The sequence below is a fragment of the Bombus bifarius genome, unplaced genomic scaffold (assembly GCF_011952205.1).
Source record: "Bombus bifarius isolate JDL3187 unplaced genomic scaffold, Bbif_JDL3187 scf7180000009952_frag, whole genome shotgun sequence".
NCBI lineage: Eukaryota > Metazoa > Arthropoda > Insecta > Hymenoptera > Apidae > Bombus > Bombus bifarius.
Window position 1 is genome coordinate 1 of NW_022885437.1, and position 20298 is coordinate 20298.

Sequence of the window (20298 nt, forward strand, 5' to 3'; positions counted from 1 at the left end):
TTCGCTGTTCCATTTTTTTTCTTTTTTTCTATCTTTCGGCTATAGAATTACTCTGCCTATGGTGGTGAAATTTGTAAAATTTAGTTGAATGTTACTAAGAGATACGCGATTTATCGATGGAAAGAAAGAAGAGAAATATTCACTCGTCGAAAGCTTAGTAGAACAACGTTTACTTCGCAGATGTAGAACATTTATTTCGGTTACCTATCGGTTGTATCGTTATCGACTTGCCAATCATGAAACGCAGACGCCACCGGCCAGTTTATTCAATAATAAATTATCTGACGCGTCGATTGATCACGAACACATGCTGTCCACGAAATTGAATTGTGTTCCAATCTCTGCATTATAATGTTTATATATATGTTTATGTTTATATATATGTTTTGTAAGGATTCGTTTAGTCGGAAATATGGTTTAGTCGTAAAACAGAATTTTTACACTCAACTCGATTCGCGTAATGGAAATCATAAAATTAACAAAGGACAATTGCAGTTAGATTTAAGATTAAGATTAAGTGCAGTTAGATTTAAGATTTAGATTAAGATTAGGTAAGTGGCGAATAATGGCTCGTATAATTGATTCTTCTCTCCTTCTTTGAGGATATCTTCGCCGCTCTATAGCTCCTTTATTGTTGCAAGTGTGTAACCTTATTTTGTATAAATTAGATCAGTAACGCGGATTTAAGACGAGGATTAATTTAACAATAGCATATCAATTCTTTTCATTGAGATTTTCACACGAGAAACTGATCAGCCTTGTGAAAAATATAAAATTAATATAAAATTCCTCGATTTAATTATTTAAGTATATAATTAATATTCAGCATGCTAAAAAACGAACGATCTATTTTTCCAAATTTGCAATTATCTATCGCAAGGAATTGTAAAAAGTCACAGGCTCCAAGGTAAATTTTCAAAAGCGTTTGTAATTGTTTTCTGTTATTTTTCTCTGTGCTTGAATTTATGAAGGTGATCAGCGTGGCTCCTGAGCAAATTAAGCTAACAGAATGAAATACTTTCAGTATACAATTTCAATATTTTAATATATGATTACAGAATTTCAATATTGAAATTTAAATTATTATTTAGTGTTACGCCGTAAATAATATCAATGATACTTATTACGTAAAGTACGAAATACAAATCAACGTATATTATTGAAACTCTAAAATTGAGTAACTATTGCTGTACCAAGAATACTAATTAAGAGTTAATCGCATGGATCTGCCTGAGTGACTAAGGAATTTAACAATAGAAGATTTTTAATCGAACTTCTCTTTCAAGCTGAGTTGACCGTGATTCAATTCACGAATATCGGAGAGGAAAAGTCGTAACAGTCTTACAGTTTCGATTCACTTTCATCTCTTTTCGAGGGGGTACTCGCGATTCGCGGCTGCTTCGAGAACTTCCTGCTGGTTCATCCATTGAACCTCATTCTTCGGCGTTCTTTCAATCCCTCGTCTTCCATAGACAAGTCGTAAATCTTTCGAAAACTATTAGCTTGTCCAAAAAGTTTCTTTCGTTTTATGAGGAAATAATAGACGCACAACGTTTTTTGTTTTATATTATTTTGTCGAATTACGTACGATCCAATTTGTTCTGTTGAGATAAATTTCACAGACTTGGTTTTACGTTTGTACGAAGGTGCATCGTTGTAAAAGACACGCTTGCGAAAGAAAGACACTTTCCGGACAACCTAATACTTTCTCTGTTCGTAAAAATTCTGTTCTACGTTTATTTCGTTCTTTCATATTAAAGGAAAGCGATACTGATCGATAAGTTACTTGATACCGTTTAGTATGTGTAACTGGTTAAAGTATAGTACAACTGGTTCTTACGAGTTTCGTAGCATTCAAATATTTAGTGCGTCTCATTAATCGTACTATAAAGGATAAGGTAAAATTTTCTACGTGAAGAAATAAATCGAAAATGTATAATTTTACAATGTACATTTTAAAATGTACAATTTTATCCTACGACGTTCTTCTTTTTGGAGAAGATAGATTTGAAATACTTTACGTCAGAAATTTATAAAGGTTATACGTTTGACAAAACCTGTTGCTTCGCTGAAAATAATACTTGGTAGGATATTCTGTCAACCAATTTTTTTAAGAATTTTTACGATTTTGTTGTCTCCGAGTCATAACTTTACAATGCTACAACTATACACAATTGCTTCACTACGATATATGGGATACTTGTATAATCAATTATAATCATGAAGATAAAGAGTAGTAAATGGTATAATTGAAAAACACGATTTTGTTAATGTAACTTTATCGAATAATGTTAAAAAATGACTAGAAGTGATATTAATAAGTAACTTTTAAAAATATCTGAAACGAAGATTAATGGAAATGCAGTATATATACCGAAATAAAAAATATTGAAAAGTCCTCTGAGCTGTCTTGTTATTTTATAAATTTTTATTATAGATACTACACGAATTTCCAACTATGCGAATAATTTTCCCATTTAATTTAGGAAAAGTTTCATAAACTAAATATATTTCATTACGGTATATTTAACTCTATTTAATTGCATTTACCTATATTTAGTGTTAGAATTTAATCTTGGAATTAGGATTAATATTCTGTGGAAGACACAATGTTTATGTTGAAATAATATAATGTGATATTTATTAAACAATTATTTCGAGAGTTATAAATGTGCGTTCTGGAATGTAGACAGTTGGCCAGTTATTCACAGACTAACTGCCTTAGTGACCTGTGGCGCTTGTAAAGATTTTGAACCCCCACTCTCTATAATGAGTGTGACCTGAGTAGATGTCTGTGTAACGTCACGTGCCACGGAACTTTCTAGCAGCTTCTCGATACAAAGCGCTACGCTGTCAAGGCGCGACACCGACGTGCCCAATGTTCCATCCATATCCTTACGTTTCTTCCGCCGAGTTCTCGGAAGAGCATGCACGCGCCAGCCGCCGCGGTACATCTAACGAACGTACGCTAGTGGGGATGGCGCTGGGCAACGAATGGAAGAATCTGTACGATCAAACACTCTATCCGCATGCGACTGATATCGTTGTATTCCAACATTTAGCTATGTTTAATATAGAACACCTGCGTCCCATATATAATATAGTTTATATGTAAATATAATACAGCTTCATTGACGGTATCCAAAAATTTTTTTTTTTAGGCACGGATTGGCTTGGTCTTTGATCAGAACGTCGGCTATTATACTCGATAAATTTTCATTATCCCTCGTGTCATCAATTTCGCGGCACGGAAATTCATCGTTGCTCGAACCACGCGAAAAATATCCAGGCCAAAGGAACGAACGAGAGAGAGAGAGAGAGAGGGGGGGCAGGAGGAAATGGAAGAAGAAAAATGCGAGAGAAATAAAAGGGAGGAGACCGAAAAGAGAGCTGTTCGTATTAGGTCGGTGAGGTACGTATAGACGACTTTGAAGTGGGTACATGAATAAAAAATATGCCGCTAACACGCGTCGACCTATTTCGGCTTCTTTCTTCTTACTTTCTTGTAACCATGAATATTAAAACGCGTATAGTTCGTGAAATGTTAAGGGCCAGTTATCGAGTAGAAATTTTTAAGGAATTAATCGATACATCGATTCTGTTTTGTCTTTCGCTTTTCTTACGAATTTCAATAACTTTGAAGGAAAGCAATCTTTCGTTTATATTTAAATTTAATTAGAAGCATCGTAATTTAGACAAAAATTATGTTCCATTATGTAATATGGAAAAACGTGTAAAATATTCGAGGAATAGTACTCGATATAATATTATCCAGTGCTATTATCGAGTATTATTTAAATTATATCTATAAAAATATTAATTTGCATATTCAACCTACAGCATAAGCGATATACAAAAGTACTAGAATACAAAAACATTAAGGGATTAATAAACATGAAAGTTTATAATATGAAATAATTCATCTCTTCTAGGTGATGCTTTTAATATGTTATTAATCATGTCAAGTACTGTTTTATTATTATGTTATGAGATGTAAATGGTGGGTGGGAATGACAGGGGATGAATGGGATTATATCATTGAGCAGAACATTTTGATAAGTTACGACAAGAGGTATTTATAACTTCCAGCACTAAGTAATAGTACAGTAATGCATGGGAAAGATAAAATGATGAACATTGTATTTTTCTCATTGTACCTTAGAAGTTTGAACAGTGTTTATGATTTTTTTAAATGACCAATATACGTAATCGACATATACAATTCAAAATTCTTTCTAAAATCTAAATGTAAGCACAAACACTTGCGTCTATCAAAAATGTCAAACTTCTGATGAAGATTCTTTCCACAAGTGAAACACAAACGAGGAATTGAAACTTTCATTTCACTTTCCAATCCTAAACTTCACTTTTCATTCACTGCCAGAGCAACAAGTTCAGAGGATTCATTCATGCCTCGAAACAGTAGAAAGTAGGGGAAAAAGAGCGGGCACAAAGTGGGACAAAGGACACGTATAAATTAGAATATATTCATTTTGCTACGATTACTGCACAGAAAATAATCGATTCGAACTGACCAGCAGTCTCCTCGTATTTAAATTGCTACAATCAATCAGATCAAATAAAAAAGAATCGGACAAAGCTAAGGAAAGGACCGAAGACGCACAAAAATCAGAATAAATTTTATAATTATTCGATAGACAATGATCGAGCGAAACTCAACGTCGATGGTCTTGCGTATAAATTCAATAAAGGATGGACGATGCAAATTTATCAACAGTATCCTCGCATAAAAGTTCCTCACCTTTTTGACCAAGTAAGAAACAACGCGAAATGAAGAAAAGAAATTACACACAGAAATAAATTAGAATGATTTCTTGTAACTACATTTAGCGTCACGATGATTTCATAGAAGATATAGTGGATTTAAACTCACCGATGTCACCGAACTCAATGTCTTCACGTTGGAATTCCACCCTTTCGAGCAGGTTGGATGAACACTCGTATGGAGCGCAACTGGTACTGAGCTGTGGCGAAACTAAGGTCCTGGTGCTCCTTCTCCACCACTTGTTCGCTTGCCAGCAGTTTCCAGCTATGTCGAGCACGATGCGCAACCTCGAATATTTATGCAACCCTCCCCACCAGCAGGACGAGCTGTTCGAAACGAAAATTGTTTCAGGACTCGGAAGGTTTTCCCCTTCTCTTCCGACATTCACCTATCCGCGCTTCGGCTCGTTTCCTCCCCAGCCACCGACAAATCTTTTCTCATGCAAATAAACGAACGATTGGTATTTTGAACGTGGAACTCCCGTGGTTGGCTTAGTAGAGTTAAATATGGGAGGGACTTCAGGATTGTTGACGTCAGGTACGTTCCTTGATGCGTGATGGTAATTTTAGACTAACGCAAATTGTTATTCTTGGGCTGCTTGTTTTCGCAAATAAACTTTTGTGATTGACGAAAGCGCAAAATGAGATTTCGGGGAAGGGGGAGGTCTGTAGAATTTTGAACATAATTGAAAAATGTAGGTATTTCATAATTTTATGGACAGGATGTATATGGAATGGATGTGGATGGTAACTGATGGTACAAGCGGAAAGGGGGTGAAAGAAGTCGAAAATATAGAATAAAAATTTTTTTCTTAATTTTTCCATCGAGACAACGATCTACAGTGAGATCCATTATAACGAGATAAGATTCAAAGTTGATTTTCTCGAAAACAAAGCCTCGAACGAAAGATTTCTATTCTATATTTTCTTTTTTCGCGTAGAATCACCCCCTTTCCGCTTGTACCACCAGTTACCAACCACCCTGTATATTCGTACGTGAAGCTAGTCTAAAGTCTATTATTATAAATACTAAATGTACAGAAAATCGGTTAGGTGTTCGAACTGTAAGACATATCCAAGTAAAATCATATATCTAAAAAGACGAGATTCTATGTTTTTTGTTTCGAGGAAATAGGAATAATTTCTGAATTTCGCCACTGGTAATTAGTGGTACACAAAGTTGGTAAAAACAAATCAAACAGATGTTATATTCAAATACGATTGCTCACGTGCAGCGGATGCCTGGCAGCCGCAGTAGAGCGTGCCTGTCTATGGTCAGACGCGTGCAAACAGGCGGAAACACAAATTAACAGTAACAGCTTAATCTTAAATCTTCCTACACCTTAACACATCGTTACAATTCCACGTATTTGCCCTTTCGAGTTCTCATTTATTCTATTAAAAAGTTTCTTTAAAATTCTGATCACTGAATGGGATGGCTTTCTATCTCCAGTTCCAGAACCCAGTTTTATCAACATTTAAAAAAACTCTCCAGCCCCTCCACGCCCGATGATTTTACCCTCACGCTGTGGAGGAACCGATTACCCGCCCGCATCAGGCGTATCCTCGCGGCAGTCGACGATTCGGACCCAGAAAGGTTATTGCGGCAGGCGGACCTGATCGCTGAAGAATTCGCGGAGGATTTTCAGCGCACCGCCCGAGTAACGGCAGTAATGGACCCACCAGCGCAAAACGCTGGAGTATACGAACCAATGGCCGCCGCAATCAACGTGTTGAGCGAGCGAATATCACAGTTGCAGGCACAGATGAACGCGTTGAGCATCATTAATCATCGTCGACCACGATCACGATCACGCTCGCGTTCGCGATACCACCGACGTTCGCGCTCGCGAGATCGGCCACGGCAAGACGATCTGTGTTTCTATCATACAAAGTTCGGAGAACGCGCGAGGAGCTGTCGTTTCCCATGCACGTGGAAGTCGGGAAACGAGACCAGCCGTCCGTAGACGCGGCAGACGACGACGGCCTGAGATCCCGCCGCATCTTCGTTACGGACAAGGGAACGAAGATCTCTTTCCTCGTAGACACCGGCGCCGACATCAGCGTATACCCCCGCAGTAAAATCCATAGGCACGTCAAGAAAAACACGTACGAACTATTCGCGGCCAACGGGACGCGCATCGCAACGTATGGTACCACTGCGATTGGCCTTAACCTGTCCCTAAGACGAGCCTTCAAGTGGAACTTCGTAATTGCTGACGTTCAAACGCCTATCATAGGCGTAGATTTTTTAAGACATTATGGGTTGCTCGTGGACCCGCGAAACAAACGACTCCTCGACACCACAACCCAATTATCATCAAGGGGATATGCTGCCACGACGGAAGAAATATCCATCAAAACCGTAATCGGCGAATCGGTCTACCATCGACTTTTGGCGGAGTTTCCGGATCTAACTCGTCCACCGGCCTTCGGACGAGAGAAAATCCGACACAGTGTGGTACACCATATTGAAACCACACCCGGGCCACCCGTCTACAGTAAACCTCGACGTCTCGCACCGGATCGTCTCAAGCAAGTCAAGGCGGATTTTGCAGCAATGATCGAGCAAGGAGTGATGCGGCCATCGAAGAGTCCATGGGCATCACCCCTGCATGTCGTCCCAAAGAAGGACGGAAGTCTACGACCATGCGGCGACTATCGTGCGTTGAACGCTCGCACCATACCCGACAGGTACTCCCCACCACACATCGAAGATATCGCGCAACATCTGTACGGTAAGCGTGTCTACTCAAAAATCGACCTTGTCCGCGCTTACCACCAAATCCCGTTCGCGCCAGAAGACGTTAAGAAAACCGCGATCACGACACCTTTCGGACTTTTCGAAGCAACCAACATGATGTTTGGGCTTCGAAACGCCGCGCAAACGTGTCAAAGATTCGTTGACGAAATTACCCGTGGTCTAGACTTCGTGTTCGCTTACATAGACGATTTCTTAATCGCATCCGAAACCGAAGAACAGCATCGCGAACACCTTCGGATTTTGTTTGAACGCTTAAACGAGTATGGCGTAGTCATCAACCCAGTAAAGTGCGAATTCGGTGTGAACGAAATCACATTCTTGGGACACACCGTAAACGCCGACGGGATAAAGCCGCTAGCCGAACGCGTCGACGCTATTGTAGAAGTACCGCTCCCCGGGACCGTTAAAGCACTACGCAGGTACCTCGGTATGATTAATTTCTACCGACGTTTCATACCGGGAGCCGCAAAAATTTTTCAACCCCTAAACGACCTTTTAAAAGGAGGAAAAAAGGGCAACGCGCCCATCAAATGGACAGAGCAATCCGAAGCTAGCTACCGCGAGTCGAAACGCGCCCTCGGTAACGCCACGATGTTAGCGCATCCGATACCTGGCGCACCTGTTAGCCTCGCGGTAGACGCATCCGACTATGCAATAGGAGCGGTCCTCCAGCAACGCGTCAACGACTCTTGGCAGCCGTTAGGTTTTCTTACCAAACCGTTGAACTCCGCGCAGCGAAAGTACAGCGCGTACGACCGCGAATTACTCGCTATGTACACTGCGGTAAAGCGATTTCGATACGCCATAGAAGGGAGAAATTTTATAATTTTCACCGATCATAAACCCCTTACATATGCGTTCAACCAAGATCCTGATAAGTGTTCGCCGCGACAATTCCGGCAACTAGATTACATCGGACAATTCACCACCGACATAAGATATATCAAGGGGTTAGACAATAACGTTGCCGACGCTCTGTCACGCATCGAAGCGATAGGAAAGTCTGTGGACCATCGAGCTCTCGCCGCCGCGCAAGAAGCCGACAAAGAACTAAGCAACATCGTCAACTCCGGTACATCCGCGCTACGGTTAAAGAAAATACGTTTCCCCGATCACGACGTAGAAATATATTGCGACGTATCGGGTGACTTTGTACGACCGTACGTACCGAAATCCTTGCGGCGCGACGTATTTAATTCGCTCCATGGACTTTCCCATCCAGGGATACGTGCCACTCAAAACCTGGTGACGACGCGTTTCGTCTGGCCGTCCATAAACAAGGACTCCCGAAATTGGACACGACAATGTATCCCGTGTCAACAATGTAAAGTCACCAGGCACGTATCCTCACCCGTCGGAACATTCGGAGAATTAGCGGGCCGTTTCGAACACTTACACATAGACATTATCGTGATGCCATATTCAAAAGGCTACCGATATTGTCTAACGTGTATCGACCGTTTTTCGCGTTGGCCCGAAGCCATTCCCATCGCCGACATGGAGGCGGCAATCGTCGCTTCGGCTCTCCTTTCCACGTGGATATCTCGTTTCGGCGTGCCTTTAAAAATAACGACCGATCAAGGACGCCAGTTCGAGTCGAACCTATTTAACGAACTATGCCGGTTGCTCGGCATCAGACATTTGCGCACGACAGCCTATCACCCCGCGTCCAACGGGATGGTAGAGCGCCTGCACCGACAACTAAAAGCAGCAATCAAATGCCACGATACGAGCAACTGGGTGGATATCTTGCCGATAGTTCTATTAGGCATACGAACAGCTATTAAAGAGGACCTAAACGCGACGGCAGCCGAAATGGTTTATGGCACCGGCATACGATTGCCGGCAGAATTTTTTGTACCGACTAAACAACAGGCCAATTCGGAATTCGCAAGTCGCCTAAAAGACCGAATAGGAAAAATCAGGCCTCATCCAATTACGCGACACGGCGAAAGGAGAACCTTCGTGTTCCGCGACCTCGAAACATCGCCTTATGTATTTCTGCGTCGCGACGCCATCGGAGACCCCTTACAACCACCCTACGACGGGCCGTATCAGGTTATAGAGCGAGGAAAAAAGACCTTCACTATTAAAATAAATAATAAAAACGTAATAGTGTCCATAGACCGATTGAAACCCGCATTTCTATTTAACGATAATATTGAACACCATAGCACGGAAAAGCGCAATGTAACGATACCGCCTGGTGCCCGAAACGAACAAAGCGAAGGGGACTCAAGAGTTCATCACACCACACGCGCGGGCAGGAGAGTTCGATTTCCTGATTGGTTTCAGGCGGGTCTCGGATAGGCGTTAGGAGCCGGCGAACGTGCACCCTTGCCTGTAACATTTATATATTTTTCATTTATATAGCGTTATCACTGGTAAGGGGGTACTGTGGCGGCACGGGCCATTGAACTTTTCAACGGCTCCGGATGCAAAGCGCGACGCCGCCAAAGCGCAACACCGACGTGCCCAATGTACCATCGATATCTTCACACTCTCTCCGCCGAATTCTCGGAAGAGCATACACGTGCCAGCACTGGCGGCACATCTAATGAATGCACGCTAGTGGGGGATATCGATGGGCTACGAAGGGAAGAATCTGCGCGATCCGAAACAAAAGCAGAGTCAGTCTGTCTTGCGCCATTAAATGTGTAACTCCTCGGTACTATTTGCATAGCAACGCGTCGAATGATCTCTCGGTGTCTATCGTTATTTGTTAGTTGTTACCTGTTGTCTGTTAAGTGTAATTGTTAGTTGTTAATTGTTAACTCTGATTGTTGATTAGTTCTAATTAAACTATTGTTCGTTAAAAACACCAAGAGTAGCTCCTTACGCACCTATCACCATACCACCTCAGATCATTAATATTAACATTACACTTACAATTTGCAAGCGGTCAGATTATCAAGTTAAAGCTAATATCGACTAAAATTAGAAAATTTCTCTGGTTGCAACGAAGTTTAAAAGTCTTATGCAATAATAGAAAAGTAATAAAAAATAAAATCGTGCTTAGATATAATTCCAAACCTTTGAAATGTGTGGATTGAAATCTTCTATGAATAAGCGTTCTTTGTAATACTTTTATATCTCTGATAACGAATAACGCTCTCCGTAACGACATATTAAATTATAGTATTTACAGAAAAAAATAAAAAATTTGTACAATATACAACGTGTTCAGATTTGACTAATTATGACAGATGTAATTCTGACAGCAAAATTAGAAAATTCCACGTCAGATGAGAATCGAATAAAGTACACAAACATTAACAGCATTGACAGATTCGATACTGAAAACTCGATATTTTCAATTCGATTTATCGTAAAGATGTTGTGTGCGCGCGTGTGTGTGTGTCTTCATCTATTTTCTGTTACTGTCTGATACGATCAAATACGATCAATTATATAAAATATGTCGGAGAGGACATTCGAATTAGGGTTAGGGGCGTGAAACGAATCTTCGTTTGGGTTACACGTTGTCGTTATGCAATAGAGAAGACATTGACTAGTGCAAATACGATTATTATAGAGCCGGACAAGTAACCGTGGTAGTTAGGCACTCGAGAAACTAATGACAATGATCCTAGGTTCAATAACGAATCCGCGGTCGACGGGATGATAGATGAACGTACTCACAAAATCTAAGTCGGATGCGTGATATTCACTGGTCGTAAAGGGTTACTCCTTTCATCAGTGAGATCGCGAACGAGAATGCCTTTCCCGTCCCGATGATGCCACAGAGGAAAACTATAATGGGGTGTGTCTAAGGATACGAGATCATCGGATTCGTCGAGAAAAGCCTTCGTTCAGGAAGTAAGGGAAATTGACGTTGCTGCTAATTGGTCAATCTCCATATCGGTGGTTAGAAAAAGATGCCAGCCGCCTTCGAGGGAAAGTTGCTAGTGGGAGACGCCGCTCGTTGAAAAATATGTCTCCCCTATCTTCCCGTAGTTGGGACAAAGACTGTCTGTCTGTTCGAAGGACTTTAGTTAACTAAACCTTAAGATTTATAACGGGCCCTCGGGCTAGCCGAACATGTACTGCGGAGACGCATCGACATCTGGCAATCATCTTACTCGAAGAATAGGGTCTGCGTGTGGCGAGCCACGGGACAGAAACCGTTGGAATGTTTACTGTCGCGTGTCGCCACGAATATTTCCTTTAAGGAGAGCTATAGAATTACTCCATACCTTTGCTAGGCAAAGCGTTCATCCCGTGACCGCGGCTACGTTAGGCGACTGACTGTCGCCTCGAGCCCAAGCTCATTATCACAACTCTAGAACAATTACAATCGGATTGAATAACTACAATTGTTCAATTACAGATTCCGGTGTTCTTTCATCTCCGACAAATATAAAGTATAGAATTTTGTATTTGCGATAAATACATTACACGTTTCTGAGTATTAAATTTCGCTCTTTATTTTGAATCATCCAATATCCATGACTTGACATGTATTCGAAACAGAATCCGAATTAATTATGATGAATTATGATTAATTATGATTAAAATAATATAAATTAACAATGACAATAAACTAAGAAAAATTATAATATATAGAAATGGACTATTGCATTTTAATCAATATTATCAAAATCTATTGTATATTTGTTTCATGATTGAATTGTTACAAATTCAGTTATGCCGCTTACATTGTATATTACTTGAAGGAAAAAACAAATCGTACAATGTTTTACTAAATTATTGATAATTAATGCTATTGATTATTTCTAAAAAATTGCCGTTAATTATTGGTGCACTTTTATTTATTTAGAAAAATGTTTGCGGCTGTTTCAAAACCTTATAAAATTAATCATCATTTTTTTAGACACGCCGTGACATAGTAGTAGAAAGTAGCAATAAATATGTTTATTGTAGACCATGTGATCTAGCATCTCAAAAAAGTATTAGGGATTTTGCAGAGCAATTTAAGAAAGGTATATACCATATCCTATGTTAGAGTATGAAATGAAATGAAATAACATAGCTTTGTTATATGTATAAAGTGTTCATCTATTTTTGAATACTAAATTGGGAAGAAATTCTTCCTGAACTTATTATATCTAAATCAATAGGTCTATAGCATAATTTGTATTATCTGTTTCCATTGTAGAACACAAGAAAAGAAAGCTTCACATTCTTATAAATAATGCAGGAGTAATGAGATGTCCTAAGATGTATACCCAAGAAGGAATTGAATTGCAATTTGGTGTGAATCATATAGGACACTTTTTACTAACAAATTTATTGTTAGACACTTTAAAAGATTCTGCACCATCAAGGATTGTAAATGTTTCAAGTAGTGCACACAAGCGTGGCAAAATTAAATTCGACGATTTGAATAATGAGAAAACCTATGAGCCTGGCGAAGCATATGCACAGAGCAAATTAGCTAATATTCTATTTACAAAGGAATTGGCAAATAAATTGAAAGGTTTTGTCATTTTAACAGAAAATAAAATTTATTTTTGAATAAATAATACAATCGATAAAGCATTATTTTTTATGTCATATAGGAACTGGTGTTACAGTGAATGCCGTCCATCCTGGTATAGTACGAACAGAAATAACGCGATATATGGGAATTTATCAAAACTTTTTAGGTAGATTGGCTGTAGATACTCTTTATTAAAACCAATAGTACATTAAAGTATGACATTCGAAGAATATTGTATAAAATTTTCACGGAGAAATATTAAAAAATACGGCAATGGCAGTAATTATTCGGACGTGTCTCGGAAAAAAGTAGAATTGCTCATAACTTGGTGCTGGATCATCTGAAATCAAAAACTCAAAGTTCATTCGTTAGGTAACAGTTTTCCCCAGGTAACGCTGGGAGGGTTTTTCGAAATTTCAATTTTTCACTTTTTTGGAACACTTTGAAGGGAAAATTAGCCGCAAATTTTTCAACAAATTTTCGCAAAATCGGCTAATGACAATAAATCATTCTTTCAAGCAGAAGGAAAACGGGAACTATTAATGCTTTTGAATTATATAGCTACCTCTTGTCCTCTCCCTGAACCTACCTAGAAGGAGTTTACCACTCGTCATCGTAACCCTCCGCCAAATACCAACAATAAGAAGCTGTCCCTTGATGATAAAATATATTCAAAGCCAACGATATTTACAATATAATCATCGGAATAGCTCAAGCGACCGACAACTATATCGATCAAATATTTCTCTGCTGTACTTACTATATACTTAATACGACGACTGTGTAATTAATGCATAAGAAATAATAAGGCGATGGTAGATGTATCGTTCAATGTTTCAATATGTCGGAGACGAAAGGACGCCGGGGCCCCTCCTAACCTCCTAACATTGTAATCTAGAGTCTACTATAGCCGTAATGAAACAATCGCAGTTATCCAAGCCGATGGTAACTGTTCGGGATTAGTGACGGTGAGCTTTGGCTCGGGGCGACAGCCTGCCGCCCAACGTAGCCACGGTCAACGGGACGGGCGCTCCGTCTAACAAAGGTGCGGACCGGTGTTATGACCCTCATTAAAGGGGCAATAATAAATTAGAATCGCACTTTCCTCCAACTCTGTTGTCATTGTATATTCTCAGAAGCATTCTCGGACTTTCCATAATTAAGAAGGTTTCGCATACCTGATGCACAATACGTCTGTCCTTTCAACCGTGTTTCATACACCAAACAAATGAACAACTGCTTAGGCTTTACCAGCCTGTTAATTAGGGGGCCCCCTTAAAAGTCTTAACCCACCCAATGGTGGCAAACATGAAGCGAAATGGCGTCTATATAAGCTCGACAACTAGCTCGGAGATCACATTCCCAATTCGACTATCGAACAGAACGATTGAAAGTTCTTGACGCTTCGAAGTTCTTGACGTTTGAAAATTCTCGACGTTCGAAAGTTCTTCACGTTTGGAAGCGCTTCGCGATTGAAAGCGTCCTTATACATCTTCACCACACTTGGAGCAGTAAGTATTTTATTTCCTTCAAATCGTTTCTTCCACTGATTTTTCAAACAATTTGTTTGAAATTATTCATTTTATTTCTTTATTTATTATTTATTTATTTTTTATTTACCTATCTTAATTTTATTTTTCCAGATTCTTCTTCGCATTTGGAAGTACTTCGAGTTCGAAAGTTCTTCACGTTTGGAAGCGCTTCGCGATTGAAAGCGTCCTTATACATCTTCACCACACTTGGAGCAGTAAGTATTTTATTTCCTTCAAATCGTTTCTTCCACTGATTTTTCAAACAATTTGTTTGAAATTATTTATTTTATTTCTTTATTTATTATTTATTTATTTTTTATTTACCTATCTTAATTTTATTTTTCCAGATCGTGCCGTATAACAAAACGATGGGAGAGTGCCCGCTTGGTTACAATAGCTTGCACATCAGAACACAATCTCGAGACAGTTTACCACCGAATTACGTTATGGTGAGCTTTATTTGCCCATGTGGTGAATTCATCTCGGAATTTGGCCTGCATCGCTACCTTTTATACCATCTGACGGGAAGGACGGGACGAAGATCAGGCAGCCCAGCAGCACGTCCATATCTCCAGTTGCTCACCAGGTTGCAAGCAGAAGCAATTCTGGGGCGTCGCAGGAATACGAATGAAGATGAACAAGAAAAAGAAGAAGGAGAAGAAGAAGTAGAATACTCTCCTGATCGCTAAACTAATTAGACTTGGGAACTACTTTATATGGGAACTACTACCCACTTTAGTTGGGAACTGTAAATAGATGTTGTGTATAACAGGCTCATCACACATAAGTTGTATTGTACATTATAGTAAATAAATTTTATACTTCTACTTAAAAGATAGATTCTAAATTTTTCTTTATCCCTTCTATCCCTTCAATTCCAATTTATCATATAATAGATTATAACTTCTGTCCAGTTTGTTAAAATTTCTTTAACAACTTCTGCGCTTCCTGTTTAGCATCTCGATCATCTTCGTTCTTTGCAGGATAATCAAGGGCCATTTTTAAATATTTCGTAGCTAGCTCTTTTTGATTTAATTTTAAGTGGCTTTTTCCCAACATTAATAAATTTTGACTATAGAAATTGGGATCAATTTCCTCTGCAGTTTCAAAATATTTTAGAGCTTCCTCGAATGATGAAGATGGCGGTTCTCCAAATATTGCAGATGCAATTTTTCTTTGATACCATGTTAAATCAGCAACTTGATAGCACCAAGTACCAAGCATGTACATAAGTGTTGGTTCTTTTGGATTTAGTTCCATTGCTCTCTGCGACATTAAACATATTCGATACAATTGCTTGACATTGTGTCAGGGAATGAAATATTTATAAGTATATATATATATATATATATATATATATATATATACATATTAATATATTATCATGAAATATACCAGCATATGTTTCTTAATATTATATGACTCTTTTATTTGTGCTTTTACTCCTTCATAAAGAGTCTTAGAATTAAGAAGAATCGATGCCCATTTGTGTGCAGCCCAATTATCCTCTTTTATCTCTAGTGCTTCAAGTATTAAATCATAAGCTTCGAAAATTAATTTCTTTCCATCCACTTCACTCACAATTTTAGACAATTGATACATTGCTCTACACAAACGCCATATAATTTCAATATCACCGCTATCCTATAAAAATATTCAATTTTATTATCTACATTTATAAGTGATATACATAATGTCATTACTTTATAATTTATTAGAAGGTCATCTATTTCCTGGTATTGTTCTTGCTCGTATAATGCATCGGCTTTTGCTATTAGAACTTCTTTTGTAGTTATGATTGCTTCGTTGTCACCTCTCTCTTTTGTAAGACCCCAAATACCCATAGCAGTGAACGACTATATGGTACATAATTTTGTTGTTAACATGTACTGATTGCTGCTCTAATAATGAAAACTAATTGAATAATTTTGTATAATATATTAAAATTTATAGATCTGTGGCGGCACGGGCCACGGAACTTTTCAACGGCTCCGGATGCAAAGCGCGACGCCGCCAAAGCGCAACACCGACGTGCCCAATGTACCATCGATATCTTCACACTCTTTCCGCCGAATTCTCGGAAGAGCATACACGTGCCAGCACTGGCGGCACATCTAATGAATGCACGCTAGTGGGGAATATCGATGGGCTACGAAGGGAAGAATCTGCGCGATCCGAAACAAAAGCAGAGTCAGTCTGTCTTACGCCATTAAATGTGTAACTCCTCGATACTATTTGCATAGCAACGCGTCGAATGATCTCTCGGTGTCTATCGTTATTTGTTAGTTGTTACCTGTTGTCTGTTAAGTGTAATTGTTAGTTGTTAATTGTTAACTCTGATTGTTGATTAGTTCTAATTAAACTATTGTTCGTTAAAAACATCAAGAGTAGTTCCTTACGCACCTATCACCATACCACCTCAGATCATTAATATTAACATTACACTTACAATTTGCAAGCGGTCAGATTATCAAGTTAAAGCTAATATCGACTAAAATTAGAAAATTTCTCTGGTTGCAACGAAGTTTAAAAATCTTATGCAATAATAGAAAAGTAATAAAAAATAAAATCGTGCTTAGATATAATTCCAAACCTTTGAAATGTGTGGATTGAAATCTTCTATGAATAAGCGTTCTTTGTAATACTTTTATATCTCTGATAACGAATAACGCTCTCCGTAACGACATATTAAATTATAGTATTTGCAGAAAAAAATAAAAAATTTGTACAATATACAACGTGTTCAGATTTGATTAATTATGACAGATGTAATTCTGACAGCAAAATTAGAAAATTCCACGTCAGATGAGAATCGAATAAAGTACACAAACATTAACAGCATTGATAGATTCGATACTGAAAACTCGATATTTTCAATTCGATTTATCGTAAAGATGTTGTGTGCGCGCGTGTGTGTGTGTCTTCATCTATTTTCTGTTACTGTCTGATACGATCAAATACGATCAATTATATAAAATATGTCGGAGAGGACATTAGAATTAGGGTTAGGGGCGTGAAACGAATCTTCGTTTGGGTTACACGTTGTCGTTATGCAATAGAGAAGACATTGACTAGTGCAAATACGATTATTATAGAGCCGGACAAGTAACCGTGGTAGTTAGGCACTCGAGAAACTAATGACAATGATCCTAGGTTCAATAACGAATCCGCGGTCGACGGGATGATAGATGAACGTACTCACAAAATCTAAGTCGGATGCGTGATATTCACTGGTCGTAAAGGGTTACTCCTTTCATCAGTGAGATCGCGAACGAGAATGCCTTTCCCGTCCCGATGATGCCACAGAGGAAAACTATAATGGGGTGTGTCTAAGGATACGAGATCATCGGATTCGTCGAGAAAAGCCTTCGTTCAGGAAGTAAGGGAAATTGACGTTGCTGCTAATTGGTCAATCTCCATATCGGTGGTTAGAAAAAGATGCCAGCCGCCTTCGAGGGAAAGTTGCTAGTGGGAGACGCCGCTCGTTGAATAATATGTCTCCCCTATCTTCCCGTAGTTGGGACAAAGACTGTCTGTCTGTTCGAAGGACTTTAGTTAACTGAACCTTAAGATTTATAACGGGCTAGCCGAACATGTACTGCGGAGACGCATCGACATCTGGCAATCATCTTACTCGAAGAATAGGGTCTGCGTGTGGCGAGCCACGGGACAGAAACCGTTGGAATGTTTACTGTCGCGTGTCGCCACGAATATTTCCTTTAAGGAGAGCTATAGAATTACTCCATACCTTTGCTAGGCAAAGCGTTCATCCCGTGACCGCGGCTACGTTAGGCGACTGACTGTCGCCTCGAGCCCAAGCTCATTATCACAACTCTAGAACAATTACAATCGGATTGAATAACTACAATTGTTCAATTACAGATTCCGGTGTTCTTTCATCTCCGACAAATATAAAGTATAGAATTTTGTATTTGCGATAAATACATTACACGTTTCTGAGTATTAAATTTCGCTCTTTATTTTGAATCATCCAATATCCATGACTTGACATGTATTCGAAACAGAATCCGAATTAATTATGATGAATTATGATTAATTATGATTAAAATAATATAAATTAACAATGACAATAAACTAAGAAAAATTATAATATATAGAAATGGACTATTGCATTTTAATCAATATTATCAAAATCTATTGTATATTTGTTTCATGATTGAATTGTTACAAATTCAGTTATGCCGCTTACATTGTATATTACTTGAAGGAAAAAACAAATCGTACAATGTTTTACTAAATTATTGATAATTAATGCTATTGATTATTTCTAAAAAATTGCCGTTAATTATTGGTGCACTTTTATTTATTTAGAAAAATGTTTGCGGCTGTTTCAAAACCTTATAAAATTAATCATCATTTTTTTAGACACGCCGTGACATAGTAGTAGAAAGTAGCAATAAATATGTTTATTGTAGACCATGTGATCTAGCATCTCAAAAAAGTATTAGGGATTTTGCAGAGCAATTTAAGAAAGGTATATACCATATCCTATGTTAGAGTATGAAATGAAATGAAATAACATAGCTTTGTTATATGTATAAAGTGTTCATCTATTTTTGAATACTAAATTGGGAAGAAATTCTTCCTGAACTTATTATATCTAAATCAATAGGTCTATAGCATAATTTGTATTATCTGTTTCCATTGTAGAACACAAGAAAAGAAAGCTTCACATTCTTATAAATAATGCAGGAGTAATGAGATGTCCTAAGATGTATACCCAAGAAGGAATTGAATTGCAATTTGGTGTGAATCATATAGGACACTTTTTACTAACAAATTTATTGTTAGACACTTTAAAAGATTCTGCACCATCAAGGATTGTAAATGTTTCAAGTAGTGCACACAAGCGTGGCAAAATTAAATTCGACGATTTGAATAATGAGAAAACCTATGAGCCTGGCGAAGCATATGCACAGAGCAAATTAGCTAATATTCTATTTACAAAGGAATTGGCAAATAAATTGAAAGGTTTTGTCATTTTAACAGAAAATAAAATTTATTTTTGAATAAATAATACAATCGATAAAGCATTATTTTTTATGTCATATAGGAACTGGTGTTACAGTGAATGCCGTCCATCCTGGTATAGTACGAACAGAAATAACGCGATATATGGGAATTTATCAAAACTTTTTAGGTAGATTGGCTGTAGATACTCTTTATTAAAACCAATAGTACATTAAAGTATGACATTCGAAGAATATTGTATAAAATTTTCACGGAGAAATATTAAAAAATACGGCAATGGCAGTAATTATTCGGACGTGTCTCGGAAAAAAGTAGAATTGCTCATAACTTGGTGCTGGATCATCTGAAATCAAAAACTCAAAGTTCATTCGTTAGGTAACAGTTTTCCCCAGGTAACGCTGGGAGGGTTTTTCGAAATTTCAATTTTTCACTTTTTTGGAACACTTTGAAGGGAAAATTAGCCGCAAATTTTTCAACAAATTTTCGCAAAATCGGCTAATGACAATAAATCATTCTTTCAAGCAGAAGGAAAACGGGAACTATTAATGCTTTTGAATTATATAGCTACCTCTTGTCCTCTCCCTGAACCTACCTAGAAGGAGTTTACCACTCGTCATCGTAACCCTCCGCCAAATACCAACAATAAGAAGCTGTCCCTTGATGATAAAATATATTCAAAGCCAACGATATTTACAATATAATCATCGGAATAGCTCAAGCGACCGACAACTATATCGATCAAATATTTCTCTGCTGTACTTACTATATACTTAATACGACGA

At 38.3% G+C, this 20298-nt stretch overlaps 2 protein-coding genes across 2 annotated transcripts; one reads left to right on the forward strand and one right to left on the reverse strand.

The window, feature by feature from the left end:
* Positions 1–15290: 15290 nt before the first annotated feature.
* Positions 15291–17109, reverse strand: LOC117215971 (regulator of microtubule dynamics protein 1-like). Its single transcript, XM_033462528.1, has 4 exons — positions 16974–17109; positions 16228–16425; positions 15920–16168; positions 15291–15790 (listed from the first exon to the last, which is right to left on the reverse strand). Exons 2-4 carry the CDS (start codon positions 16366–16368, stop codon positions 15443–15445), a joined length of 738 nt encoding a protein of 245 aa, XP_033318419.1. The 5' UTR covers positions 16369–16425; positions 16974–17109; the 3' UTR covers positions 15291–15442.
* A 174-nt stretch (positions 17110–17283) lies between these two features.
* LOC117215970 (retinol dehydrogenase 13-like) lies at positions 17284–19729 on the forward strand. The gene is made up of 4 exons (XM_033462527.1): positions 17284–17292; positions 18911–19019; positions 19196–19516; positions 19599–19729. The coding sequence occupies exons 1-4, from the start codon at positions 17284–17286 to the stop codon at positions 19712–19714; spliced, it is 555 nt and encodes a 184-aa protein (XP_033318418.1). The 3' UTR covers positions 19715–19729.
* The last annotated feature ends 569 nt before the right edge of the window (positions 19730–20298 follow it).